Source organism: Canis lupus, chromosome 10 (genome assembly GCF_011100685.1).
Source record: "Canis lupus familiaris isolate Mischka breed German Shepherd chromosome 10, alternate assembly UU_Cfam_GSD_1.0, whole genome shotgun sequence".
NCBI classification, from domain to species: domain Eukaryota; kingdom Metazoa; phylum Chordata; class Mammalia; order Carnivora; family Canidae; genus Canis; species Canis lupus.
In genome coordinates, this window is record NC_049231.1 from 36,937,859 (window position 1) to 36,965,789 (window position 27,931).

Here is a 27,931-nt window from a genome sequence, read left to right on the forward strand (position 1 = left end):
ATATTTCTTTGCATAACTAATTATTCTTTCCTTCATTCATCCTTAAGTTGATTCTAGGCCCTTCCTCCATATATATCCAAATGCACAAGTGTTTATGATTAAGCTGTAAGAAGACAAAGTTCTTCTGAAAGTATATATAATCACACTTTTAAAGACACTTTGAAAGAGTTAGATAAGAGATATAAAGCACATACTTAGAACATAATGAGAAGCAGTTCTTCACTTAGTGGTTGGTTGTGTATCCTAGATCAGCAATTATCAGACAGCTACTTGGTTTTTAAGATGCAGATTTTCTGATATTAATGGAATAGATATTCTGTTTATTGATTTGTTCATCCCAAAGAAAGGCCTGTGTGCAGTGGCAAAACTTCTTTTCCAGGGAAAATTATTCAATTTTTTTGAGAAATGATATCACAAATTGTCTAAGGCTTACTCAAGGTGAAACATTTCCATTTCATTTTTGTATACATTCCAACAATGAGATGGTTTATTTCAATTCCATTGCATAGTTGTCTTGAAGCACCACTTATATTTGTTTTAAGGGACGGCCGCAAAAAGCCAAATCTAGACATGATCTCCTGAATTGCACCAGCACAATTTAATACAATACCATTACATTGAAAACATTTACACATATTAGAGCTGCAAATCTACTTATTTTAAGCATAGTTTATATAATATTTTGACAGACAAAAATATATGTTTAGAACCATTATATGTATCTGTCCATTCAATAGCAAACTTACAACAAATTACACATGATGCCGGAGTAAATTTTCTCAGAAACTAAGAAGAAAAAGTCACACTTTATGTTTAAAAAACAATGTCAGTTCATTATTTCCAAATGAAAAATGCTAATAGCCATTACATTAGATTCACTTATTTCAAGCTTACATTCATTTCACATTCACATAAAATTCATTATTTTTAACTGTAGCAACAAAGTTGAATTTTGACACTGAGAACTTGAAAGCCTGATGACTTTTCAGTTCAGCTACAAGCTTGATGTTTTGGAAAATATGTGTGGGAAAAAATTTTAAATTACCCAAGAAACATGTTATAATTAATGTGGAAGTATGAAAATAAAATATGTTTTATTTTAATGCTTTATCCAAGTATTGCCTCCAGAGGTTAATATAGCCAGTGTATCACATGTTTCCATTGTCTTATTTTCATCAAGAATGGATTTTTGAAAATTAAATCAACTGACTAGCGGGAAGAATACAAAGCCACCAGCATTACCCATGATGTCAAATCAGAGCAGGGATGAGCATTAGGCAATGTCTTCTGAGTGTCACAACAGTATTCCTTCCCTGGAAATGGGATAATGTGCGTAATGACCCTGTGATCATTTTTTCATTCTTTTTGATCATCAACATTTTTTGTCCTTTAAAATCTACATGTATTAGTGGATTTTATACTAAACTAGTTTTTTATAAATCTAGTTTGAAAGTAGGTATGAAATAACGTGAAATAAAAATAGGACACTATTTGTTGATTCACATTATTTATCTAGTTTTTAATATCTTAGACAAGATAAATTTTCCCTTTATCTTTCTATTATTAGATATTAATGAATGGAATTAAAGAAATTTTCACTGTTAATATTTATTCCATTTCACTGGACTTAAACATAGTTATTGCACATATTTGAACATATATGGACACCTTTTGCCCAGTAAAATTGTAAACTGTAACATCTTCAAAGAGACTCTAAGCCCCTGTTGTATTCTATTGCAACACAGGTGATGTTTTCTATGGAATCTGGTGTCTTACTAGGTTGAAGTAAGAACTCAGAGTGATGGAGTACGTACAGTTATTCAGACGGTGTGCTGGAAAGCATGGCACATCTGAAGGAGCAGATCTGCCAGGAACTGCATCCCCAACAGTTAATCACTTTTCCATGCCAAATGTTTCCATTACTGCACTTTGTCTTTGTGAGCTTCCTGCCCTGGGTTCTTCTCTCCATTCATGTCTTAGAATCTTGGGACTCCCACACTTACAGCTTCTTTCCAAGTCCTTCATTGTATACTAGGTATAGAGAAGATTCTGAGCAAATTGATGAATGAGAAGAATTCTCATTATTATTATTATTCTCATTATTATCAAGTATGGATGATGTTCTATAAAGACTCTGAATGTGACATCATATTCTCCATCAAGCTCTGATAAAGCATTAAAATATGGGACATTTCAACATGTAAAATATTTAATTCATATTTTAAAAATTATCTGATAAAATAAATAAATAAATTACCTGATGAATCTAACTCATGTTTAATGACAAAGGAGACGTATTATTTGATGCTTGTAGACAATTGAAAATTTTTTAAAAGGAATTCTAGCTTCTTGAACACATCTTTTATGCTTAATGTTGAACACTGAATTAACTTCATTTTGTCTACAAATTGCAAAACAAGTGTTTTTGGACAAAGTGCTTTAGTTTAAATAAGTCATGTTGCCTTTCCTTATTGGATCAAATGCTCAGATAATTTAGCTTATCAATTCACTCTGTTTTTATAGACACAGCCCTTGTTATTTCTACAATGTGACTACTGGGAAAGCATTTAAAATTCTAAAATGGATACAAATCATTGCAAATATATATGCCTCATCCCTGCTATATACATATATATACACATATATATACATATAAATGTATATATATATATATACACACACGTATTTTTTAACTCCAGAAAAGAAGTAAAATAATATTTAATGACCATCTCATGAAAGTTATGTGGATGCCAAATGTTAAAATTGATGGCTTTTTCCCTTTAGTACATATTTTTACTTCTGCTTTCTTCTGCATTTTAAAATTCAGTATCTACTCTCTGTAGTGGTGATTTGTCTAGTACCTAAGATTGGCTTTGCATTAAGTGCCACAGAGTTACTGTCTTGACACTAAATCATCTTCATTAATGAATGTCCAAAGTTGAGAGGGTTTTGTTTTTCTAGTTTTATCAAGAGGTGCTGTTCATGCCTCATTAATCTTAACTGGTGCTATGCTGCTACCTCACCTTACATATGACTCAATTTCCCTTCCAATACTAATTTAGATAGGAAACCACAACATTACTACTTTTATCATGAAACAAAACTACATAAACCTCAGATGAAGGTAAAAATCCACTCGTTTTCCTATCACCTTCTGCTTGATGGCATTCTTGATTTATTGCTTTAAGGTTGCCTAATAATCATGCCTTCCACCCTCTAGGAACGTGTCTCAATGCATATGGTAGCTCTTAGATACACTCAAATGAACCAGTGCTTCTCTACAAGATGGATTCGATTTTCCTATTACCTTGTACCTAAAGAAATGCCACAACACAATATGTTGTGTGTGTTTGTTTTGTCTGTGCTCAGAGTAATATGTCGTGCCACTACAAAAAGGGAAATGAATTGCATATTCAGCAAACATTCTAGTTAAGGACATGAAAGAAGGGATTAATCAACACATCAGGATAATCACTGGTTAATTTGTTGCACCATTCATTGGAGTGATGGCCAGTTCCTCTCCTGATTCACTAATGACAATAAACTAAACCCACTAGCATGTTAGTGGACAAGGTCTGGATCAAGTTCACCTGATTTCCTTTGCTCTTTTGTATCTACTTCTTTTTTTCAGAATAAAGATAAATACTCTGTTTGGCCCTCTGTTCTTCGAGTAGGGCTTAATTCGATTTTGAATACTTAACAAAACTAACTAGAGTCAGAATCAAATGGGGATGAGAAATATCGATGCAAGCTGTTGCTTTCACAGATGCTTCCTTGTAGCTTGACTTGCATTTGTGCAATTGCACTTTTATATGGATTTTTGACCTCCTGAATGCTGTTTGTTCTTAAAGTATATTTTTTTATATGCTGCCACCCATCCTTCCTGGACTAGCCTGCTATTGGCACTCTGTTCATGAAAACAGTATTTTATTTGGATGGGGTCATTACAAGTTATCTTCAGTCCCCGATCCTTCTGGGCTGGAGTCGACGTCGACAAAGGCCTCCTTATTGGTAAAAGTGGAGCTGAGAGTTAGGCTCTGTCGGGGCTTCACAGGTGCAAGTTCATCCAATTTAATATTTTCATTTTTGACCAGAACTGTCTTATCCATGTTTTCTTCACTGTGCCTTGCGACAACAGCATCAAATACATCTAATTTGGGTGGCAACTTTCCACTTTCAAATAGGTATTTGGCTAGATAGGAGATGCAAATGTTGGATAAGAATGAGGTAACCATGGCAAGGGTTTTAAATGGGAATCTCTGATTATAAATGCCATTCTTATCAGAGTAATAACCAGGGTAAAAGATCAAGGGCTGTAGGTACAGATACGGCTCCCCTCCGGTTATTCTCAAGAAAAGGCCAGACACATAACCTGCCACGGCCCCATATGTATTGGTTCCCTTGACGAAGAGCACACAGAGCAGCTGTGGGAAGATGATGATGTAAACGAGGTCTGAGCTGAGGTACCAGAGCCCATACACGGTCTTCGTTAGTAAGGCCATGGCTGTGGCTGAAGCTCCAAACACAAACACTGTGATTCGCATAACCCAGATGATTTCCTTGTCTGATGCCTGCAAGAAATTGCCACAGGGACAGCTTTTCACACAGTGCACTGGCTTATTTAGGTAAAGAATGAGATGCATTTCTGTGCCTTAAAGCTGGTCTGAACAATTGCCCTGGTTCCTATAGTTCTACCTGGGCAAAATCAACCTAAACCATGGTATAGGAGGCAAGCAATCTAGGTGGCCTCTCTGGTGGGCCATTGGGAGGGGTTTTTGTGTGTCATGTACAGGAAGCACTAGCAGCTACATCTTTCCCTGAATGTGCAGGGGAGAGGTAAGATGAACTTATGTGCTGTCATAGGGCAATAATAATGCAAGAAAGGATGTCACATACTTTACATGTTAAGTAGTAATTCCTCTGTGGCTATGAGGAGGCATGACCCACTCTGGCTTGCTGTCTCCTGGGACTCCTAGCATCTTTAAAGCCAGCCACTGTAAAAATAACTGGGTGCATTTTGTTTTCACCTAGGAAAACTTGAGAAAGGCAAAGCCTTGGTGAAGGAAGAAAGTGGATAGGGGTTATTGGCTTCTCAGTGACATAACAGCACTGTTCTGCATCTACTTGATTCAATAAAGTCCATTACACTGAGCAACAACTTTCACACCAAAGTGGACTTAAGAGTTTAAACGAAAAGAGGGACAGATGCTACACAAATGCCCATGAAATAATTTACTCACCATGTTCTACTTCACATTTCTTGTCATACTCGATGTAACTCAAAGTTTTTCTAAGATATTTTAGGTTTCATGACTCTTTCATTAGAAGGACAAGAAATGTAAATTACAGCAATATGACTGTACCTTTTGAAGTTTCTCGCTTTGATTTGTTTCCTTCCATACCAACATGATTGATAACATGCATTAAACACGTTCATGTAGAGCTTCAATAAAATTCAGCATTATTTAACCTTGTATGCTTAATCAAAGTAGGGTCAGATTTTAATATAGGATATTAGTAAATACATAATACTACAGATACAATAAATACAACGATGACCACCACTACAACAACAAAAATGTTATGTTTGAAAAAATTTGTTCTTACATTTTGTCTGAATGAAAGCTGGTAGATGTTCCTGGCAAACATGGAACTAGCTGACAAGATTGAAGAATCTGCTGATGACATAACAGCAGCAGAAACTGCACCAAGACCAAAGAAAGAAATGTACACAGGGCAGAGATACTTCAGAACAATTGGTAAAATCATGTCTGCTTCCTTGTTGCCCTTGGGATCTGGAGGCCTGTATGTAGTCTGGTTCCAGTCTGTTGAATAGAAACAAAAAATAAAACAACCACCAAAGAAACATTAGGTTCTTTATCCATCTGGGGGTCATCTTATTTACCAGGAGCTCCTGAAATAAATTCAGAATGCATGAATTAGTCTAATCAGAGGAGAATTCTATAATTAGGTCTAGAAATCTAACAGGGTATGTTGGTCTGAGAAGGTGGGAAGTCCATCGTTTTATATTCAATTCTAGCTTCTAATAGGTTTTGGTTACACTTAGCCTCATTCATAAGACCTGTTATCTATCATCTATCTATCTATCTATCATCTATCTATCTATCTATCTATCTATCTATCTATCTATCTATCATCTATCTATCTATCTATCTATCTATCTATCTATCTATCTAATCTATCATCTATCTGCCCATCTATCTACCAATATCTATATCTATCTATATCAATCTTTATCATCTATCATCTATCTGCCCATCTATCTACCAATCATCTATTATCTATCTACTTACCTACCTACTTAATATCTATTTCTCTTCTGCAATTGTGACATCAAACTGTACAGAATCATAGAAAACAAGCATCATAAAACAAAAGCATAGAGTATTTATTTCTTCGACCAGCTGGAGATATGAGAGGACACTTACTGTTTCAGTCCTCAGCCATACATGCATTAATGAATAGACAATAGTGGGGCTATTCTCACCCATCCTTTTCTTGTATAGGAACTTGGTTTTGGGGCTCCCTCAACATTATTTTTCTCCCAACTAAATTTTTCTTGCATTGGAAATAGGGAGGCATGATAAAGGAAAATCTTTGTTTTATTGAGTAGAAAGTACAGGTATGAGGCTGACATTTTCAGGAGGATTTTGGACTCTGTATAAAAGGACTCAAAGCATAAAAGATAAAAAGCCTTTCAAGGAAGCATGAGGGCATGGGTACCAGAGATGCACAGGCAAACTTTTGCAGCACATCTCTGGCTAAGTCTGTGAGTTAGGCTATTAAAAACAATGAATCAGTTTGACAGTCGTGAGGATAAGGAAGAAATGGGCAGAGAATGGCAAGTGCTTAATCTTGTTAAAGCAAGAAGTAAAAGGAAGAATCATCATTGGATTAAATAAGTTCTTGGCAAACCTGAATGAACATAGGGCTCTCTCAGGCATGCCTTTACAATGCAGAGTTCTAGACTCTTATCCTGAAAGATTCTGATTGCATAGGTTTGAATGATGATAACATTCAGCCAAATCTGGGAATTCATCAAATTATACTAGTCAATAGATTAATCATTGGAGTAAAAATTCATTACAGAGTATTATAAATTTGCTTTATCTCACAAAAATAACACGATGAAGCTGATTTAGAAAAACTAGATGATAAATTCTACAACCACACATTTCCATACTATATATATATATATGAAGGTGTTTTCTTTAAAACCGCAAAGCCGAAGTAAGTAACATGCAGTTTCTTCAAGCATATAAAAAGGTTTTTGGAAAAAATAAAATAGGTAAATGTGCTCTCAAGTTTTAAAATTTGAAACTTAGAAATTATATCTGTATTTTTTCTTATTTCAGCAAGTTTAAGTCTTTTTATCATAATCGAAGGAATTGCATGATCAATTAAACATTGTCAGCAGTATTTCCCAAAATTTTCCATTAACTATTTAAATGCAGCCAAAAACCTGAGTGTTTTGAATTATACAAACTTATCCATTGTCAGTCTAAGACTCATCAACATTCATATTATTCTTCTTCAACAAAATCTGAGATGAGCCACTAAGTAAAATATGCTATAAGATTATTTAGATTTCATAATGAGTTGGTCTGTTTAACTCTAGAATTCATAGAAGGAATTACATCTTTGAATTGAATTTTTTAACAAATGAAATTCTGCATTGTCTAATATGTTTTTGCATATTATTTAGAAAATAGCTACTAAGGTTTTATTGTAAAGGGTACAAAAAAAAATCTTCTGCACCATGCAAGATAGAGAAAAATCATGGTGAAAAAAATAGAACAATAAGTTTACCTTTGAATATTTAGTTCTTTACTGTTTAGTTATACTATCATGTACTGAAGAATACAATGGAATCTTTAAATGCACAGTAGTATAGCTCCTTTTTTTTTTGCTTAACTTTGATGGCATAATTCCAGGACCAAATAGGGGTGATTTCCCTTGGATCCTACCATTTTTTTCTTCCCCCATTTTCCACTACAATTGTTCAAAGCCATTCTTTGTTGAATGCCAATTTTATAGCATTCATTGAAGCCAATTTTATAGCATTCATTGAGATGTTATGGTACCAGAAATAACAACCAACAATGTGAACCTGATCCAAGAAAAAAAAAGATTTTTTTCAGTCTGTTGTTCTACAGCACACACACACACACACACACACAAGCTCACCCACACACATGCACAAGTATATATACATGGCCAGATTTGTTTCCTGATTGTGACATAAATGTTATCTTTTATTCAAAGGCACACAATTACCTTTGTTAGTCATCTTTTTAAGTGTTTGTTTGTGACACGGATGAACAACTGGAATAGAGAGTATGCACTATGGACCATGACTGCTCTTATAAAAGTTACATGATCCAGTAAGTAGTTCTACTAACTGAAAATCAAAATAGCCATGAGAGTATCATCCTGTATCATCTTTTCAAAACACAGTGGAATGAAAGGTAAACTTCTTTAGTCTGTTTTAATGACCCCTATCGATAGGACTCCATTGAATTTGGATTATTCTGATGTATTTTCATGAAATGCTCTTGGACGCTGTATAGCATAGATACATAACTGTTAGGAATAATTAAGAATTCAATTAAGCTAAGGGTGAGATTTAAAAAAATGTTCTAGATAGATGCTAACTAGGAGATAAGCATTTCATAATGCTCTTTTAACCAATTCTGAGTAAGTTATTCTCTAAGACTTAGTGCCTTAAGTCTACCTTAACCTACACACTTATTTATTTCCCCAAGGAAAAAAAACATTTTATTAACAAAATATTAAAAATTTAACGTAGGAATCTGAAATTCAAAGTGGTCCTTAGGTGTCAGGTAAATTTGCAAGCCAGTAGCTTTCGACTCAGGTCAAATTTGACCACCTGAAGGGCTTTAAAAAACACTGATCTTTGGCTCCATCTTAGATTATTAAAATTAAATCCCTGTGAGGTAGAATAGAAATAGGTATTTTTTAAAGTACCTCTCTTCCCCCAGATGATGTCAATGTGCACTTTGGTTGAGAACCACTGCTGACAGGATTACATATACATAATTGATAAGTACATTAACATGGGAAGGGTATGCTCACATACATTTTATTGGTGGGGAGAGCAATCAAAAACTGTTTGGAGGAACTGACGTTTAATAATGATTTGAATGCTATAATAAAGGTTTGTATCTGAATAAGATGAGAAACAATCAACTATGTGGGGGTAAGAGGGCAAGTGGGGGAGGGAGAGCCACTGTGTGGTAATTGATTACTTCAGTGAAGCTTCATGGGTCAATTAGTAAAGCTGCAAGAGATATACCTGTTGATGCTCCTATGGCCCCAATGAGTATGGCTGGTAGAGCCATGATGAGGCACCCAAAAGCTGCCAGGAAAGACAACACTTGAGCATAGGTGGCTGAGGATGAAGAGAGGACCCTTTGGAAGTAGGCTTGCCATGGGATTCCACCCAGCATCTGCATGGGAACAACAGGGACTCAGAATGAGGTGGAGGCAAACAACATCTATTAGGTATTCTTTTTTTCTTTTTTTGTATAATTTTTTTTATTGGAGTTCGATTTGCCAACATATAGCATAACACCCAGTGCTCATCCTGTCAAGTGCCCCCCTTAGTGCCTGTCACCCAGTCACCCCATCCCCTCCGCCCACGTCCCCTTCCTCTACCCCTTGTTCATTTCCCAGAGTTAGGAGTCTCTCTATTAGGTATTCTTAAATCAGATTCTTTTGACAGTCACAATCACAATCGTCCTATGGCTCTGAGGTGCCATAAATGTCCTACATGTCAAATATCTCAATTGCAATCATCTCATTGTCACGTTTTCAACTGTGCAGAATTTCCTCAAGTTTTTTTTCCTTCATAATTACATAACCCAATCTTATCTATTCTTAATTTACCTACTTTAAGCTGCATTACAACTACCCATAAGAAGCCTACAATTTGTTTTCATCTAGAGGTTCTAATCAACACAAAATTATCTAAAAAAAATTAAGATTCTCAAAGGAGGAACTTTTATTTGAATCAATAAAACCCAATAAATATTTCTGGACCAGGTAATGAGATGGTTGTCAAGGGAATGGTTCTTGCTCTGGAGCTCCCTGCTCACCAGAAGAGTCAACGCAAGGCAGTGTTTTCCAGAGTGGGGTGTGCAGAATGTCCCAGATAATATAGAAGGGCATCAAAGAAAATATTAGAATTTCTATTTAGACTCATGTTTACCTCATACTTATGTGTTACATTGTTTTTATTAAATGATTACAAAATGTGTTAGTATGCTATGTATGAGTAATTAATACTTACATATACCTATGTGGGGGTGTGTTTAAAATTCTTATTGAGGATTTGCAATCATGAAACTTTTGGAGACAGTGAACTATAACGTAATTTGTTGCCTGTTATAAAGAGGTTTGTATGGGAAGGAAATTGATGAACAACTAACTATTCAGAGATAACAGGGACAGGGTTAGATGGGAGGAAGGACAGCTGCATGGTAATCACGAAAACCTGCAGAATTGACATGGAGTCAGTCCTTAAACACTGAGAGGGTGTCACTAGGAAAAGATGGAGAGAGAAGCGAACACCTGGCAGAGAATTCAGTGTGAAAAAGGAAGAAAAAAAAAAAGCAATGGAGCAACTCTGAGACCACTGAGAAATTGGCCTAATGAAAGGTCAGGGTGTAGGAGTGGCTAACGAGGAGGTGGAAATACCTTCCTCATGATCACTGTCATGGTTCTCTGACTCACATACAGTCAATGTTCATAAATATTTATCATATGAATGACCGAACTGGTGAATGCATTTTCCATATTACGTTGCCTGTCTCACTGGGCTCTAAATTGTGGGATGTCTTATTTGTCATTGTCACCTCTGTGCCATTCAGAGTGCTTGTTACATATTGATTCCAATGCAATCTCCTCTTTATAGAAGCTATGCATGTTCAAAAGTTTTAAAAAAAGTAAAAGAAGAAATTCTAAAATTCATAATCCATGCCTCAAGTCTATATGCTTCCAAAACTTTTCCTTTGGTTTGCAACCTATAAATCAATACAGATTTTCCTTGACTTATGATGGGGTTACATCCCCATAAGCCCATCATAAGTTGAAAATATCTGAAGTCAAAATAAAAAATGCATTTAATACACCTAACCTCTTGAACATCATAGCTCAACCTAGCCTGCCTTAAACATGCTCAGAATACTGACATTAGCTTATAGCTGGGTAAATCATCTAACACACAGCACATAATAAAGTGCTGAATATCTTGTATAATCTATTGAATACTATACTGAAAGTGAGAGACGGCACGGTGTATGGGTACAGAATGTTTGTCAATGTATCGTTTGTTCAGTCTCCTGGTTAACTGGGAGCTGTGGCTAGCTGCCACTGCCCACCACCCTGAGAGGCTCGTACTACACAGTGCTAGCCCAGGAAAAGATCAAAATTCAAAGTATGGTTTATATTGAATGCTATCGTTTTCTCATCAATGCAAAGTTGAAAACTTGTTAAGCTGAACCATTGTAAGACAGGATTATCTGAGTGAGTATCATTAACATTTTATTTACCAATGAATATTCATCAATAACTTCAATGCCTGTATGAATTGATACACCACAATTTACATGCCAATCTTTCTGGACATTTAAGTCATCAGAGCTTTGTAACTAAAATAAAATCTGCCCTCCGCAGACAAACAGAAGTCCTGATGACAAGGTGGGAGATGGGTTAGGAGGAGTGACATGCAGGTAGGTGGGCTGCCATGTGGAAACTGTGAAGAGCCACCACGACAGGCCAGCTGAGGAATACTGCCAGAGAATAGGTTCAGAGTAGGGCTGGGAGATACCTTGGAGATATCCAGAGCAAGACCCCACAAGTCATTTATGACAAGCAGAAGTGCAGAGAGACAGTTGGAAGATGGGAGATCATTGGTGAAACATTTTAAGGCTTAACTTCTACAGTTCACTCATTCTTTCATGCAACATCTATCATTTCACATCCACTTATGCTGCATTTTGAAGAATGAACATGACTTAGTTATATAATTTTTTTGAGATGGAAGAAACTTTATTAGTCATTGGATATAATGCCTTATCTTAAAGATTAATACATCTGAGGCCTAAAGTGTGGTGTAGGAGAAATGATTTTAGGGTCTTAATGCTCAGGCATTTCGATTCAAATCCCTCACTCAGACAATGGTGTGATTATCCACAGACTGTCGATCTTTTCTGAGTGCCATAATCTCCTCCATATAACCCTAAATAAACCTGCCATGCTGATACAATCTCACACACACATAATATTTAACCCGTTTCTCCCTTCAATTCATAATTATAAGCCATTCTAGAAAAGTGTCAGCCAATACATTTCTTAACAATACTTGGGAAAGAATTTCTCCTCCCTACCACTGGAAACAATTTGTTTGCATGTTTTCCTGCCTTCTTACCTAGAATTTCTTTACTGGGACAGACACATCTACTTTTTTTTTTTTTTTTTTTTTTTAGATTTTATTTCTTTATTCATGAGAGACACGGAGTGAGAGAGGCAGAGACATAAGCAGAGGGAAAAGCAGGCTCCATACAGAGAGCCCAATGTAGGACTCGATCCTGGGACTCCAGGATCACTTCTTGGGCCGAAGGCAGACACTTAGCCTCTGAGCCACCCAGGTGTCCCAACACACACTTTTACTGCTGAAATTTAGCAAAGGGCCATGAATACAAAGTGAAATCACCAAAATATTGTGAATCCTCTAAAAAGTTAACAAAAATAATTTCCCCTTAATTTTGATATAAACATTAATCTATTTCTTATTTTGAAATTAAATATAGTGTTTTATTCTTGTTCGTAACCCAATTAGCAAAATCACAAAGTCTGACAGGTTCTTTTGGCTTTCCCCCTCTTCCCTCAATATGTGATCTTCCTTTATTTTTTCTGTGCCCCACATCTCACTGCCAACACCTTCACCCAAAAGTTCTGTAAGTTCCTAAGCTATCTCTGACTTACCAGTGCTTCTTCTTGGCATCTTTCCTGAGTGACACCTCCTTTCCAAACTTCTGTCTGTACTAAAAACTCTTTGGCAATAATTTACTTATTCAGTAATTAAAGACCAAATGGATTATTTATTTTAGAAGAAGTTGGTTTTAATGCCTTAAATCCAAAATCCAGATTAAAACATTTGATGGCTTAGTTTCAGATTGGGGAAGTCTCTGTGGCTAGGGCATGGTGTTCCTTACTTACAGCACAACAGTAATGTGGATATGCCATACATTACTCCATAGACATTGTCTCTTTAAGACTTTACACTCTCTCCACTTTGACACTAGTCAGCTACCATAGTCAGTAAGTGACTCCATCCTTCCAACGAGAAGTAGTCAGTGCAGAAAGAGACATGAGTCAGCAGGTGAAATTAACATATAAACCTTAAAATCTTAAAAATGCATTTGATTTTAGGAAAAATGAGATTACATTCCTCAGTTAACGGCATTACTTACCAACAGCAGAAAACTATCAAGCCAAGTGTAGACTTCAAATGATTCAATGGTCCCCAGCCAAGGCTTTTGGTACTTGGTATGCAGAGCAGTGTACCCAATGTCAGTAACTGCAGAATGTGACAGGGCAAAAGGGACGCTGATCCACTGTAACCAAAGAGGAATGTGACATAGTTAATCTATGACTTTTGCCTGTCTTATATATGCACGGTTTAGCCACACACTTTGTTTTCTAATAGACCACAAAAGCTCAGTTGTTCTTCCTGTCCACCAGAGAAAAACCTAGAATCATGTTCTCTGTGGGATGCCATGAAATACTGATTTACAAAAGTTAGTAACATATTATCCATGCCTGTGCTTAATTTTATCACGTCATATCAATTATAGGAGCAGTCAGCCAACCTTTGAAAGAAAATATTAAATTTGAGAACATAGGTATATTGGCATATTAACTTTTAATGTTTTCTTTGAGTTAGTAAAAGATGTCCATTAATAAAGTGACAATGAAAAATCTAACTGAGAACTTGGTGAGTGAAACAAAACTTCAAGGGTGAGCTCAGTGCTAATAGAAGGAAGAGAATGGAGAGATCATCTAAATGGAACAAGGCAAAGAGGAGAAGAACATAAAGTGTGTATGCACATATTTCTTGTGTGACAAGGTTTGCTGGTGTGGGAGTGGGTTAGGAACATGGGAAAGAGAAACATAAATACATGGCAAGAAATTTTAATTGCAAGCTAAGGGATTTATATTTTGTTTTATAGGCAACTGGAAGCTAGAAGCATTTCTTCTGACTTATAAAAAGATTTTAGTAGATTTCTTCTGCATTTTAATATCACAGATGTGAACAGTGAGCTTAGGAGAAGGAGGAGTCAGGATAAGCAGTAGGTGAACTGGTATGATCTAGATGAAGGCCTAAAGTAGAGCCATGATATTGGAAATGGAAAGACATTGGTACTGAAAAGGATTATGAAGGGAGATCGAGCAGCTCCTAGATTATAGTAGGAAGAAAGAGATCAGAGGGGGAAGATGAACAGATGAACCTCAAGTTTACAGTTGTCAAGCTCCAAGGATGGTGATAAAATCAACAGAATTGGAGAATTTGAGAAAAGGGGATAGTTTAAGGTGTGAGTTGCTTCATTAATTAAGTGTGCATGCATAGTCTTTTGAAGCTTGGATAACAAACCATAGTTGGCCTTTTACTCAGTCAAGTCAATAGGCTCTTAACTAGTAATCAAAAGAACTTGATTTCTTATCAGTTTAGTTACATTTTGTAGCAGAAAACCACTCTAACATCTATCTCACATATATTTGTCCTATCATCTTTATACTGGCATGCTTGATTTATGCTCCTGTGTGTTTTAAGTTCTGACCTCATGAAAAGCAATGAGAAATTACATCTACCGAGAATAAATAGCTTCATCCCTGGTGTTGGCTTTCTTAGTATATCAAGTGCCTCAGCTAAGAAGTTTGTCATTGTCAAACCAACCTTGCCTCCAAAGTTCCAAACAGAGATTTATTTTTGGAAGTTTATGATGATGCTAAGGAGAATTCTGAATTTCAGCACTGTCCATTTGGTTTTGGCAATTCAAATTAAATTGATTGAGAATTAAATTGACTTGAATTCAATTAAGACACTAGTGAATGAAATTCCATGAAATGCACATAGACACTAGGGGAAAAGAGGAAATGTTGTGATTATTGCTAGCATATGTAAATTTATGGCTTAACTATAATTTTAGTTGTAGTCATTTCTTTTAAAATTTTCCTGCCATTATTAAAGATTCTAGACAATAAAAAAAAACAAAACAAAACAAAAAGTGAGTATGAGATTCGACTCCATTTTTCATTTCTAAGTGTCTAGTGTAAACACCAAAATAGAGGGAAGAGCTTTTCATTATGAGGAAAAAAGAGGAGGCTCAAAGGTGCTTTAATCATCCATGGGAAGGGTATCACGATGTGCAGTCTGAACTTCCTCTGTGGCCTATCTGTGAGGGCACCAGCCCTACACACTATGTCTCTGAGATAAAATACATGTGAGTGAGTACTACGCTACAGTGCCCAGCATGGAGTACTCACACCATTTTCTTTGATATGTCTTAGGTGTTGAATATTATTGTATATAAAGTAATATAGTCTTCACATTTTAAGATGTTGAGCTTACAAAGGCTCAACGTTGACTAAAATGTGTTCATAACACACCAAAGCACTCTTAACATAATACAAGTAATACATCTCATAATTATACAGTACTTTTTACTGAATAAAACACACATATATTTCCTAATTTAATTTAGAACTTATAAACAATACATAACAAACCTTTCTAGTGCCTATATAATTAAGCCTTTTCTTTGTTTTTAGACCCCAGATAGTGATGATTAATATTGAAACCCACAGTTTTTCCAATGGGATAATTTCTGTCTTATGAGAAGTCTTACAGATCAACTAAAATGAATACAAGGGGGAGATTAAGAGACCAGTGCAGGAGGCACCTGGGTGTCTCAGTCAGTTAAGCATCTGCCTACAGCTCAGGTCATGATCTCAGGGTCCTGGGATCCAGCCCTGCCTCAGGCTCCCAGCTCAGAGAGAAGCCTGTTTCTCCCTCTCCCTCTGCCCCTGTCTCGTGTTCTCTCTTTCTATATCAAATAAATAAACAAAATCTTTTTTAAAAAGAAAGACTAATGCAGGTGAGCACCAATGTTTACATTTTAACTCTGAATAAAGTATGTTGCCTTCAAACTCAAGGAATAGCACACATAAGTTTCCATCAAATGTAGGCATGAAGGGAAGGAAGCCCTAGGCCTGTTTAAGAATTAAATTGAGGGCATATTTTCTGTTAAAATCTAACAAAATGACTACAGTTTTTTGTCCAATTAATTCATTGAGAAATTTAAAATTTCAAATGGTATGTGATCTACTATGTATTACTCATGACAGAAAATGACATTTCTATTAATTTTTGCTGAGTTAGCATAATACCACAGTACCTTTTAGAAAGAAAAAGGAGAGGAAAGGAAAAGAAGAAGGAAAGTCTGCAAATGACTCCACTTACCAGGCCTATGAAGATGCAGAAAAGCTGAACTACATCCGTGTAAGCCACAGAGTAGAGACCACCCACTAGTGTATACAGAGTGGCAATCAATGCAGAGACGATGACAGAAGCTTGCACGTTGGCACTAATGATCACACTGATGGTGGCTCCTGAAGAAAGCAGACAAGAGAACACTGTGGTCAAGGTACTCAAATGGATTCCACTTTCTGTTTAAGGATATATTGAATGTTCCGTGACAGTAGGTATTTCCCTGTGTCATGTGAAAAGTATTGGATGATAACAGTTAATGTAAGTTTTCATATCAAAATCTTATAATCTCTATAACTTAAATATGTATATACATATATATACTTACATATATAAATCTACATATATTTAAACACATTCTTTCTCTCTGAAATTTATGCTTTGGTAACTTATTTATGTGGGACACCCAAAATTCATGACATGACTTCAGAATTCCATGAAGTATACTAAATTTAGTACTACTATAAGAACCCGAAATAATTTTACTACCTATCTGAAACAGACTTAATTAAATATATGCAATATATTTACTCATATCCTTGAGATAAGCCCAATCACCCATTTTCCATTAATTCTGACCCCTGCTAGCTTTTAAAATTCATTTTTATTTTCATTTATTTTTATTTTTTAAAGATGTATTTATTTATTGTTGAGAGAGAGAGAGAGAGAGAGAGAGCAGGGGAAGGGGAAGAGGGAGAAAATATCCAAGCAGACTCCCATTGAGTACAAAGCCCAGCATGAGGCGCAATCTCATGACCCATGAAATCAACACCGAATCCAAAACCAAGAGTCAGACACTTAAGCAACTGAGCCACCCAGGTGCCCCCTTGTTAGCTTTTTTTAGATGATGGGTGGTATAAGGTACCAAGGTTTAAGACAAGTGTGTAGATGAAAATAATAAAATTAGCAAATTTTATTCCAGTCCTACTGCTAGGACACCAATGTGTTGAAGGGCCCTAGATTTCAATTGAGATTTTTTTTTAAAAAAGATTTTACTTATTTATTCACAAGAGACACACAGAGAGAGATAGAGGCAGAGACAGCAGAGGGAGAAGCAGGCTCCATGCAGGGAGCCTGATGCAGGACTTGATCCCAGGTCTCCAGGATAACACCCTGGGCTGAAGGCGGCACTAAACCGCTGAGCCAACTGAGATTTTTAAGTAATTTTCATTATCAGAGTTTTAAGCCTGTCTTAGAAATAAAATTTAAGTTTTTCTTACTTTATGTCTTTGTTTATTGAGTTTGTTGATGTCTATATCTTGGATGAGAATATTAGAGAATGTACAATTAGACCACTATGGCTCTTGGACTTCTCTCAGCATTCACTTAATGCTTTACAAATTCTTTTCCCATTGTTCTCAAAAGCTACATATTTTATATTTTATATTGTTAAATGTAGCAATTATAGGAATGCTAACATACATGGAACAAATCTGTGATTTTTTAATATCATTAATTGCGATCTTATATTCTGCCACCACTTCTCAGTTGCATGCTAACAGTGTGTGCAACCCACTAGAGATGAAAATGCATTCATTTTTCTCAAGGAGCAGTATAAAATATTTTGATCTAAGATAACAATACAATTTTTCAAGAATTTTTTTCTTAGTGCTTTGAATATGGTAACAAAATTATTTTCTTGAGTAAAGCAAATGAATAAAAGGAAAAGACTGACAAGGAATTGGAAGATGAAGACAATGGAAGGTAGTCAATTATTTATAAATGACTTTGGGTAATTGACTGAGTTATTGTTGTATGGATATTTAACAGGCTTTTTTTCCCCCTTGCAATTATTTACTTCATGTTGAAACTTTAGTTGCAATTCTTTGCCATTCTTCTTTTGGTCTGGTTTTCTATTTTAATAACATTTCTAAGTACAATTATTACCCTGCCTCTTTGGGTTGCTGTTTAATTTTCTACCCATTAGTGAAAATTTTATTAATTCTACACCTCCAAAAGGAAGGGAAGGAGGCTGTATGCTATAGAAGAAAGATCACTGGACTAGGATTCTAAAGATTTGGATACTGGTAAGTACTACCATTTGGTTGTAACTCAGTGGTTTTAAAGAAGTCTCCCACTTTTCTATTACTATTAAGATTGGGATTAATTTTCTTTAAAATATTTTCTAGATAATTCCATCATTTGTAGTGAGTAAAATAAATTACCTGCTAATGAAATATTACTTTATTCATGCAGCCATAAAATAAACATACTATAAATAAAATCATAAAATTCACTGAATTTGAGCTGTGAGAAGTGTAAATATACATCTTTAAAAGATTTTATTTATTTACTTATTTAGAGAGAGAGAATGCATGATTTTGGAGAAGGGCAGACAGAGAGGGAGAGAGAGAATTCCAAGCAGACCCTAGTCTGAGTGTGGAGGCTGATGCGAAGATTGATCCCAAGTCCCTGGGATCATGAACTGAGCCAAAATCAAGAGTTGGATGCTTAACTGACTGAACCACCCAGGTGCCCCTTACAGATACATTTCTTAAAAAAATGTTTGTAAAGGATGTTGTCCATTTATGGTAAGAAGATAGTTTAAAATTCTCCTAAGTTTCTGTGGTGAACTAAGCACATTCACAGGAAAGTGGTAATAGATATTGTATTTGTCTATTCTTAAGTATTCCAAGTTATTTCTAATAAACACTAATTTTGAATTACGTCCAACTATTATTTTTGAAGAAAATATGTATTAATTTAAAAATACATCTTTTTGGGATCCCTGAGTGGCTCAGCAGTTTAGCACCTGCCTTCTGCCTAGGGTATGATCCTGGAGTCCCGGGATCAAGTCCCACGTCAGGCTCCCTGCATGGAGCCTGCTTCTCCCTCTGTCTATGTCTCTGACTCTCTCTCTGTGTCTCTCATGAATAAATAAACAAAATCTTTTAAAAAAACTATTTTCTTTACCAGAGCATATATTTCAAGCAATAGCAGCAATGTTTTTATACATGTTGTTTGATATGTGTGTGCATCTATGTTGATATGTATATATATCCTAATATTTTACATATATATTGACATACACACAGACATAGAGACACATGCTCATATACAAAAATAATTAATTGAAGCAAGTTCAGAGTTTAGTTCAAGTTTATATTTCCAAAATACTTTAGAAATTAGTTGGGGCACCTGAAACCAAAAGACACCTGGATGGCTGAGTTGGTTGAGTGTCTGACTCTTGATCTTGGCTTAGGTTATGATCTCAGGGTTGGGACATCTAGCTCCATGTTGGGCTCCATGCTCAGCAGGGCATCTTCTTTTCTCTCTCTCTCTCTCTCTCTCTCTCTCTCTCATTCTCCCTTTGCCCCTCCCCCATTCATGCTCTCTTTCTAAAATAAATAAATCTTTTCAAAAGAAGGAAATATTAGTTTATTAATTCAATTCTCCCTTCAGGGCTCAATTGTATAGATTGATCTTTATTTGATGAGAGTGAACATTTTGTATTCTGTTAGCTATTCAGCCCACTCCCTTTTTAATATCTCAGCAGGCAGTTTGTTCTTAAAACCAACATTTTCTAGTGTTGAAACCAATGACAAATAAACTACCCATTGCTTCTTGGCTAATGAGAGCAAGGTGGGAAGAAAGGTGCATTTTTACACAAAATTTCATTAGGATATAAGTGCAGTGGTAATTATGGCATATTATTATATTGCACCAAGAAAGTGCAACATTTTCCACTGAGGTATATGTTACTTTATAGCTATCAAACTCTCTTCTACACCAAATCATCTCTTCATTTTACAGTTGGAGACCAAGAAGGTAAGATTATATGGGAGTTTGAAAAAGAAACGTGTGAAAGGTAATATAAACTAATATCTGATATTACAGAGGACAGATCTGATAATAATACTGAAACCAAAAGACAAGTTTGTGGTATGGAATATATACCATAGAAGGACATTCATCTTTTAAAAAAAATTTAGATTCAATTAGCTAATATATAGTACATCCTTAGTTTTAGGTGTAGTGTTCAGTAATTCATTAGTTGTGTATAACACCCAGTGCTCATTACATCACATACCCTCCTTAATGCCCATCACCCAGCTATCCCATCTGCCTCCACCTCCCCTCCAGCAACTCTGTTTGTTTCTATAGTTAAAAGTCTCTCATGGTTTGTCTCCCTCTCTAATGACTGGAACTGGAGAGTATTATGCTGAGCGAAATAAGTCAGAGAAAGACAATTATTATATGGTTTCACTCATGTGTGGAATATAAGAAACAGTGCAGAAGATCATACGGGAAGGAAGGAAAAACTGAAGGACATTCATCTTATCTTACTTTTGCTTTGATTACTTTGGGTCTAGCTGTAGACTGGAGCCCTTTATCTTCATTTGTAAGATGAGATAAAGAGAAACATATGTAGATGCCTGGATGTTAAATATGGACATATTTCAGTGAGGAAGGTTGTGAAACTTCCAACTCTGTTGATCTGCGAGAAGGAACTCAACACTCAGTTAAATGATCTGTATTTCCCCGTGATCAAAAGGAAGGTTATGAAGCCTGACTGAAGATCTCCCACTATCCCACTGAAATCTCCTGTTTTCTAAACCTTACAAGTGGGTTGAGAATCAGTGGGCCAAGGATAATTTGTCCTTAGGATTAATTGGACTTGGTAGTAAGTTAAACCCTAAGGACTCTAGGTTCATTTTCTAGATCCCTAAACATGTTTATAACCCAGTACTTTAGGATTACATTGAGAAAACAAGTGATGTTTTTCTTTTTCTCTTTTGAAGAAAGTGGAGATAATTTACTCATTCATTCATTTGTGATTAAGATTACTACTATTAACAGGACACAAGTCCTGCCTTCAAGAAATTTATAATCCCTTTTGAGAAGTTGGATTTGGGCTTGATATAGATTAACAGGCACATAATCATACAAAGTGACAAGTCCAATGAAAACAAAATTCCAGGTGCCTAAGGAAGCCCACAGCACGGTCAGGATTACTGGTCCAAGTAAGTGACATGTAAGAGAAGATTGAAGGACATCTCCTGGTTGGCTTGGCAGATGTGCAAAAGGGCAGGCAGGGAACAAGTCAGAAGCAGAGGGCACCTGCACTTGCACAGTGTTAGAGGCAAGAAAGGAGGTGAGGCCTAGAGTTCTGGAAGGAGGGGAAGGGATGGTGAGAGGAATCAGAGTCTCAGTCATAAAAAGCCTATGCACCCACTTAAAAGTTTGGAAAAGAACAGTAAAGGAACAAAATCCGATTTGCATTTCAGAAGAATAGACTAGAGGAGGAAGTCTGAGCAATAAACAGGGAGATGGTTGCATTCACCCAGGTGAGGGAAGCTGCAGGTGGCCTGGCCTGGGGCTTTAAGGGAGTAAAGTTGTGTATGTGATGTTCCCTTAACCAGAGAGAGGCAGAGGTCCTTACCTAAGGCAGAGAAAATGGCTGCAGCCCAAAACATTTCTCCCATTAGAGCGGGAATAAATAGGAGCCCACCCATGCGTTTTCCATAGATCTGTTGAAACGGGTCTAACATGGTCACATATCCCTTGGAACGCATAGGCTTTGCAAAGAACAAACCACCTAAAATAAATTAAACAAATGTTTGTGAGAAAATAAAAAAATACATAATATAATAGTCTTTGCCAACTTTTTTTTACCATGCTATAATTTCTCAAGGGAAATAAATTTTTAGAACACTTATTTGTGTGGAGGAACCAGTCTGAAATATAGTGTGAGTACAGAACCAACACATATTTAGCAATCAAACATGCATTTCTTAACACCTTTGTCATTGTATGCATCCAAAGGGCCATTGGATGGTATATCTGAGGCATGTGGATTGAAAAACATGGACCAGTGTGACACGCACTAAAATGCCTTTGTATCACCCACCATAGCATTCAGATACTAATTAAGCTCAAGATCCAATAAATGTATTTTAAATGAAAGAAAAAAAAGAACTCTGTTATATAATATTCTTGACCTTTTCTTAGTTTGATTTACACAAAGAAATTCAGGTACAATTCAAGTTGATTCATTGTTAATGATATCTTTACTATTTTTAAAAGAAAAAAATCATATGTTAAGAAATTCACTATTCTCTTACCATAGATCAAGGGATTTTTAAAAAACATATTCCGTAATCAAGAGATCAAATAATCTAAGCATTATTGTTACCGACTTCTGGTAGCAGGTACTTGAGAGATTCCTGGTAACATTTTTTTCCACAATAGTTATTCACAGTTTGACTCATTATTTCACTTGTTATTTGTACTCCTCTTCTTTATGCTTTACTGAGTGGGTCACTAAGGTTTAAACTTTCACTTACCTAAAATCAGACTAAGAGAATATCCAATTGGTGCCTGAGCCCAAGCTAGACCATAATCTGGTACATACACTGCTTCAGCTGTCCCATTGATGTAACCTCCTCCGACCCAGGTGGCTGGAATAGAATGAACAGTGAGGGAAAGACACTGCCATACCCCAGACCTGCTCAGTTTAACACAGTGGCCAGTAGCCTCCTATGACTATCGAGCACCTGAAATATGGCTAGTCTGGTTTGAAATGTTCTGAGTGTAAAATACACATTGAAATTGAAAGACTGAGTATGAAAAATTAAATGTAAGCTATCTCAATAATTTTTTTGTATTATTACATGATAAGATGAAAACATTTTCAACATAATTGAGTTACATTCAATTATTTATATTTATTCCCCCTATTTTTTCATGTTTTTAAAGTGGTTTGTAGAAAATTTAACATTCCCTTTGTGGCTCACATCATATTTATCTTGGTCAGTGTTTGCCCTGGGTGTTTTCTGAGTCCATTTAGTCGTCAATACTTTCAAACCATATTGTTATATCCCAGAGTCTGACATTATATACAAAATATTATGTGACTATTTCTATTCTCTCTCTTTTTTAAAGATTTTATTTATTTATTCATAAGAGGCACAGAGAGAGACAGAGGCAGAGACACAGGCAGAGGGAGAAGCAGGCTCCATGCAGGGAGCCCGACATGGGACTCGATCCCGGGTCTCCAGGATCAGGCCCTGGGCTGAAGGTGGCACTAAACCACTGAGCCACCTGGGCTGCCCGACTATTTCTATTCTCAATAATATTACAACCTTTCCCTCCACCCTCCATAACATGAGGTCAAGTTTCTTTATCTTAAGGTCTTTCTGTTTTAATTGTATTGATATTCTCACATTGATCTTCTCACATTGATCAGGTTTATCTTCTTGCGGGGTTAGGGGGAGGGTTTCACGCATGCACAGGTGTGGAGGTATGTGCCTTTTTAAAATTTGTTAATAGGGTCACTTCTTAAACACCCTGAGTATATAGGATTTAGACAGATTTCCATTGTAACATATTGTTTACTTCCCTAAATTGTTAAAGGAGACATCGCACTTTTACTCCAAAGTGTCCTAAAGTGAGTGTAAATTATCTTTCCCAAGTGCCCCGTATGCATTTAGACATAAAAAATGGCATTTAGAATTTGAAAAGTTGACTGAATATCTACTTGCATTCTTTGTTTTAATCTGGGTCTTTTAGTAAGATATTTGATATTTCATGGAGAATAATAAGAAAATGTCTTCTTCAGTTGTCATTTAATAGAATTTCTGTAGAATAATAGCTGAAGGAGGAGACCAAGGAACCAAAGAAAACACGTGATGGTTAATCAAGATTGGACCAAAAAGGATCTATAAACTTTACCATTTTCTGTGATAAGGCAATATCACATATAATTATTGCTAAAAAGCTAAAGTTAATGGAACACTTAAATCTTTACAGTTTATATCCTTTGAAGAGTATTGCCAAGATATTTTTTTAAAATTCTCTGTATAATTTGTGTAAAATTATGAGGAACATAATGGCTTACCAGATATGTGTCTGAATTCTAGGCTATATCATCCAATTGGGGATAAAATTTAACTCTGAAAAGTTCTCTGAAATCTCACAGAATATAAGTAAAATAAATAATATGTACATGAAACTATCAAAGACAGATGTCTCTATTTGTGTTCATGCCAAAATATATCTGGCTTTTGCTCCAAATACAAAGCTAAGAAGAGAGTGTTGTGGGGTTAGTACTATTGCTTAAAGGTTAACATGAAAAGATCTCCCTGCAAAGGAATTTCCAGCACATTTAAATGGAAAGTGTATATACAAAATCCTCAAGTGGACAAATATGCTCTTGGCAGCCACTCTCATCTGCCTGGAAGATTTTACGTGGGTCTTAACAAACAACAAATGCTATAATTTGTTTTTTTCATTGTAAGCCCTCCTGAAAATTTAAACAGTTTCCCTCCTTCACTGGGTGTGTGACTAGGACTTGAAGAAATGATTCTCACAGGTACTGAATCAGACCTGATTCGCCTACTAGGCAACTGGAACTGCTAACACCACCCAGCATCGTCTCATTGCATAAAGTGAATGGTCTTATGAGAACAAAGCCTATTAGTGATCATTTGTCTTTGCGTAGGTCTCCTCTCCCTTGTCCAAAAACAAAACAAAACAAAACAAAAAAAACTTGGTGACTGAATGATTACAAACATTATAATATAGAAATGAAGACTTGGTTACTTATCATGTGAAAGTCCTCCCATTTTTATCAGTCTTGTCCCTTTTATGCCAGAATTTGCTCTGCATGTTTGTATATTTCATGTCAGACTCACCAGTGAAAACAAGAATTCTTTCAAACTATGTGCATTTTTATTTTTTAATCTTTATTCTTTTTCAAATACATACAATCAATGAATGTAACAGGGTTTAGATAATATGGTTCAGAATTTAAATGAATTATAATATTGACCAAGATTCTTTTCAGTTCTGAAAGACTAAAATCTTTCAAAATCGAGCTAGACCATGATACTTCATATGAAATATCATGATTTAAATTTTTCTATATACTTAATTAGACTATTCTGTTGAAAAATAATTCTAGATGATAAAAAAACAAATCCTGGAATATGATCTTTATGAACACAATAGATATAACATTAAACTAGAGTAATAATAGCACATTGTAATGAACAAAATTAACAATGAGCAAAGATTTTGATATGGACAATCTCATTTAGTCTTTTCAACAGTTTTTTGAGTGGGATCAACTCTCATTGTTTTATTTTGCTTTTCTTCTTATTTTCTTTGTACAGGAAAAATCTGAAGGGAATATAATTCACTTCAGACATCAGTATTGCATCTGGATCTTTAGGATAAAGAAGAAATGTTTGTGCTATAATGAACAATGAACATTAAGATGTAAATGTGTATGGTGTTCATCCATAGGTAGATAATAAGAGAACATCTTAAAATGTATACCAGCATTTCAGTAAACATATATGCAGGTGGTAGACTAACTGGATGATTCTCACTCTGTTTTTGTACTTACCTGTGTATATTAGATATTACAGAAAATATTTTGCACGATACAATTTGTTCTATATATGTGTGTATGTAGAAAAACTGAGGAACAGAGGGTAAAAAAGGACCCTTTTACAAATGATGTGCCTTTGTAAAGAAAGGAAGTGAATTCAGCTGGAAGGCTGCAGGCAGTGCATTGAGGAGGGGCCTCAGGGTGTGGCTGCTGGGAGACCTGTGTTGGGTGCTGACTCCAATCCTTGATAATCATGTAACTCTGCATCCTTACTCAACCCCAGAGCCCTTTCACATTGCTCAAATATAAGGAGCTTCATAAAGATCATATGAAACCATATGCAGTTAGCAAAGAGTTAAATGAATATAAAACATGCGTATCTGAAAAATAAAACGTATAGTCCATAAACTATTCTAGAATAGTATAGGTTTCAGATGGCCAGCAGAGATGCAGTCTTCACAGATTGCTTTGGTAAACTATTCCATATACAGAGGAATCATTTTTAAATAGCACCTCAGGGCTGAAATTGGGCATTATTTGGATATATTTCTGATGAGATACTTTCCAATGGGCCCTCAGAGTTCCAGTTAGTGTAGATTATGTTGCTAGTATTAAAAAACCTAGTAAGAATTGGAAGTGAAATGTGTGTTGTTGGTGAAAATGTATCAAATACATTTGTTGTTTTTCAGAACTATTTTCTACAACCAAGAAGATTTAAAAAGAGAAACAAATCACCACTTAAACAGAACCACCTCTGGGCATCAGCTCCTCAGAGCCCAGGGGTGGTTTGAGTGGGAGAAGGCTGCAGATGCTGGCTGAGGCATTCCTGTTAGGACACGCCCTAGCTTGTCCCCTTTTATATCTAGGTTCCTGGGAATCTTTTTTTTTTTTTTCCAGTGCTGTGGATTCCTAACTTGTGATTGTCTTCCTGTGAGGAAATTAGTTTATTAAATGGGAGAATTAGGTTTCAAAACAGGACATCAATCAATTTGGAATTGTGCTGCCCCTAACTGATTTATTCAGTTGCAAACCATCACGAGTTAATGTTCATTGACATTCATCATTTAAGAACACCCAAAGTCACAATTTTGTGCCTAAATTAGTGAACAGGATGAGATGCTGACTTTATTGTGTAACTTTTAAGACTAAGACACTTCTCTACCTCTTTGTTTTTATTCTGTTCCCACCCACTGAATTGTCCAGATAGCTCAGATTCATTTCATCGATATTCTGTCCAGCAATTTACTATAAAATCATTTTGTTCAAGTACCACTGAGTTGAAACCATTTTATTTTTGTTTTAAATAAATGTAAAGTTATTTTTAGAACACATAAGCAGTGAACATAAGGAATCCTCAGAGGACAAAGGCTACGGTTTGCTTCGTCACTCTGGGAGGGCAAGGAGGGGTGGGCAGCATGGCGCAGAGGCATCAGAACCTACCTGTCATGGTAAATGCACCCACCAGCAGACCAATGTCTCGGCCACCAACTATGATGGCCTCGCTGCGCTCTTCTGAGCTGCCGCTGTTTTTGGTTCTCCAGGCAGCCCATATTCCAACCAGTAATATTAGAAGGTAGAATACGATGATAGCTATCAGGCCTTCCACATGGAAAGTCATTTTTATTTTGGGGTCCAGATTCTTCCACAGCTAGCTACTTCATTAAGATCTCTGAAGAAAATACAGTAATGCATTATAAACCAGTCAAGCATGCGTAGGCAGCTGGGAATAAACCAGCTGGCTCCTGAGAGATCCTGTGCCACTTACAGAAAAAACACATTGAAATCACATATGACACTAGCAGTTGCCAACACAAGTCCACTATTTTTTTCCGACTATTTAACAGTTTAACGTTGTTTTGAGTTTTCACGAAAAAGAAAAAAAAAAATAGAAAGTGCCACTTAACAAATGTAACCACAGTCACTTTTAGTGTTTAATGAATTCTTTCAATTTGAAATTGACCTTGTCTTGTGACTTGGTCAAGAGATCATTTCCAAAGACT

General features: G+C 35.9%; 1 protein-coding gene across 1 annotated transcript; it reads right to left on the reverse strand.

Annotated features, from left to right (window-relative positions):
• Positions 1–576: 576 nt before the first annotated feature.
• SLC5A7 (solute carrier family 5 member 7) lies at positions 577–27,728 on the reverse strand. Its single transcript, XM_038550871.1, has 8 exons — positions 27,372–27,728; positions 22,882–22,995; positions 21,978–22,133; positions 16,568–16,716; positions 13,518–13,661; positions 9,338–9,491; positions 5,608–5,825; positions 577–4,571 (listed from the first exon to the last, which is right to left on the reverse strand). The coding sequence occupies exons 1-8, from the start codon at positions 27,547–27,549 to the stop codon at positions 3,945–3,947; spliced, it is 1,740 nt and encodes a 579-aa protein (XP_038406799.1). The 5' UTR covers positions 27,550–27,728; the 3' UTR covers positions 577–3,944.
• Between the last annotated feature and the right edge of the window lie 203 nt (positions 27,729–27,931).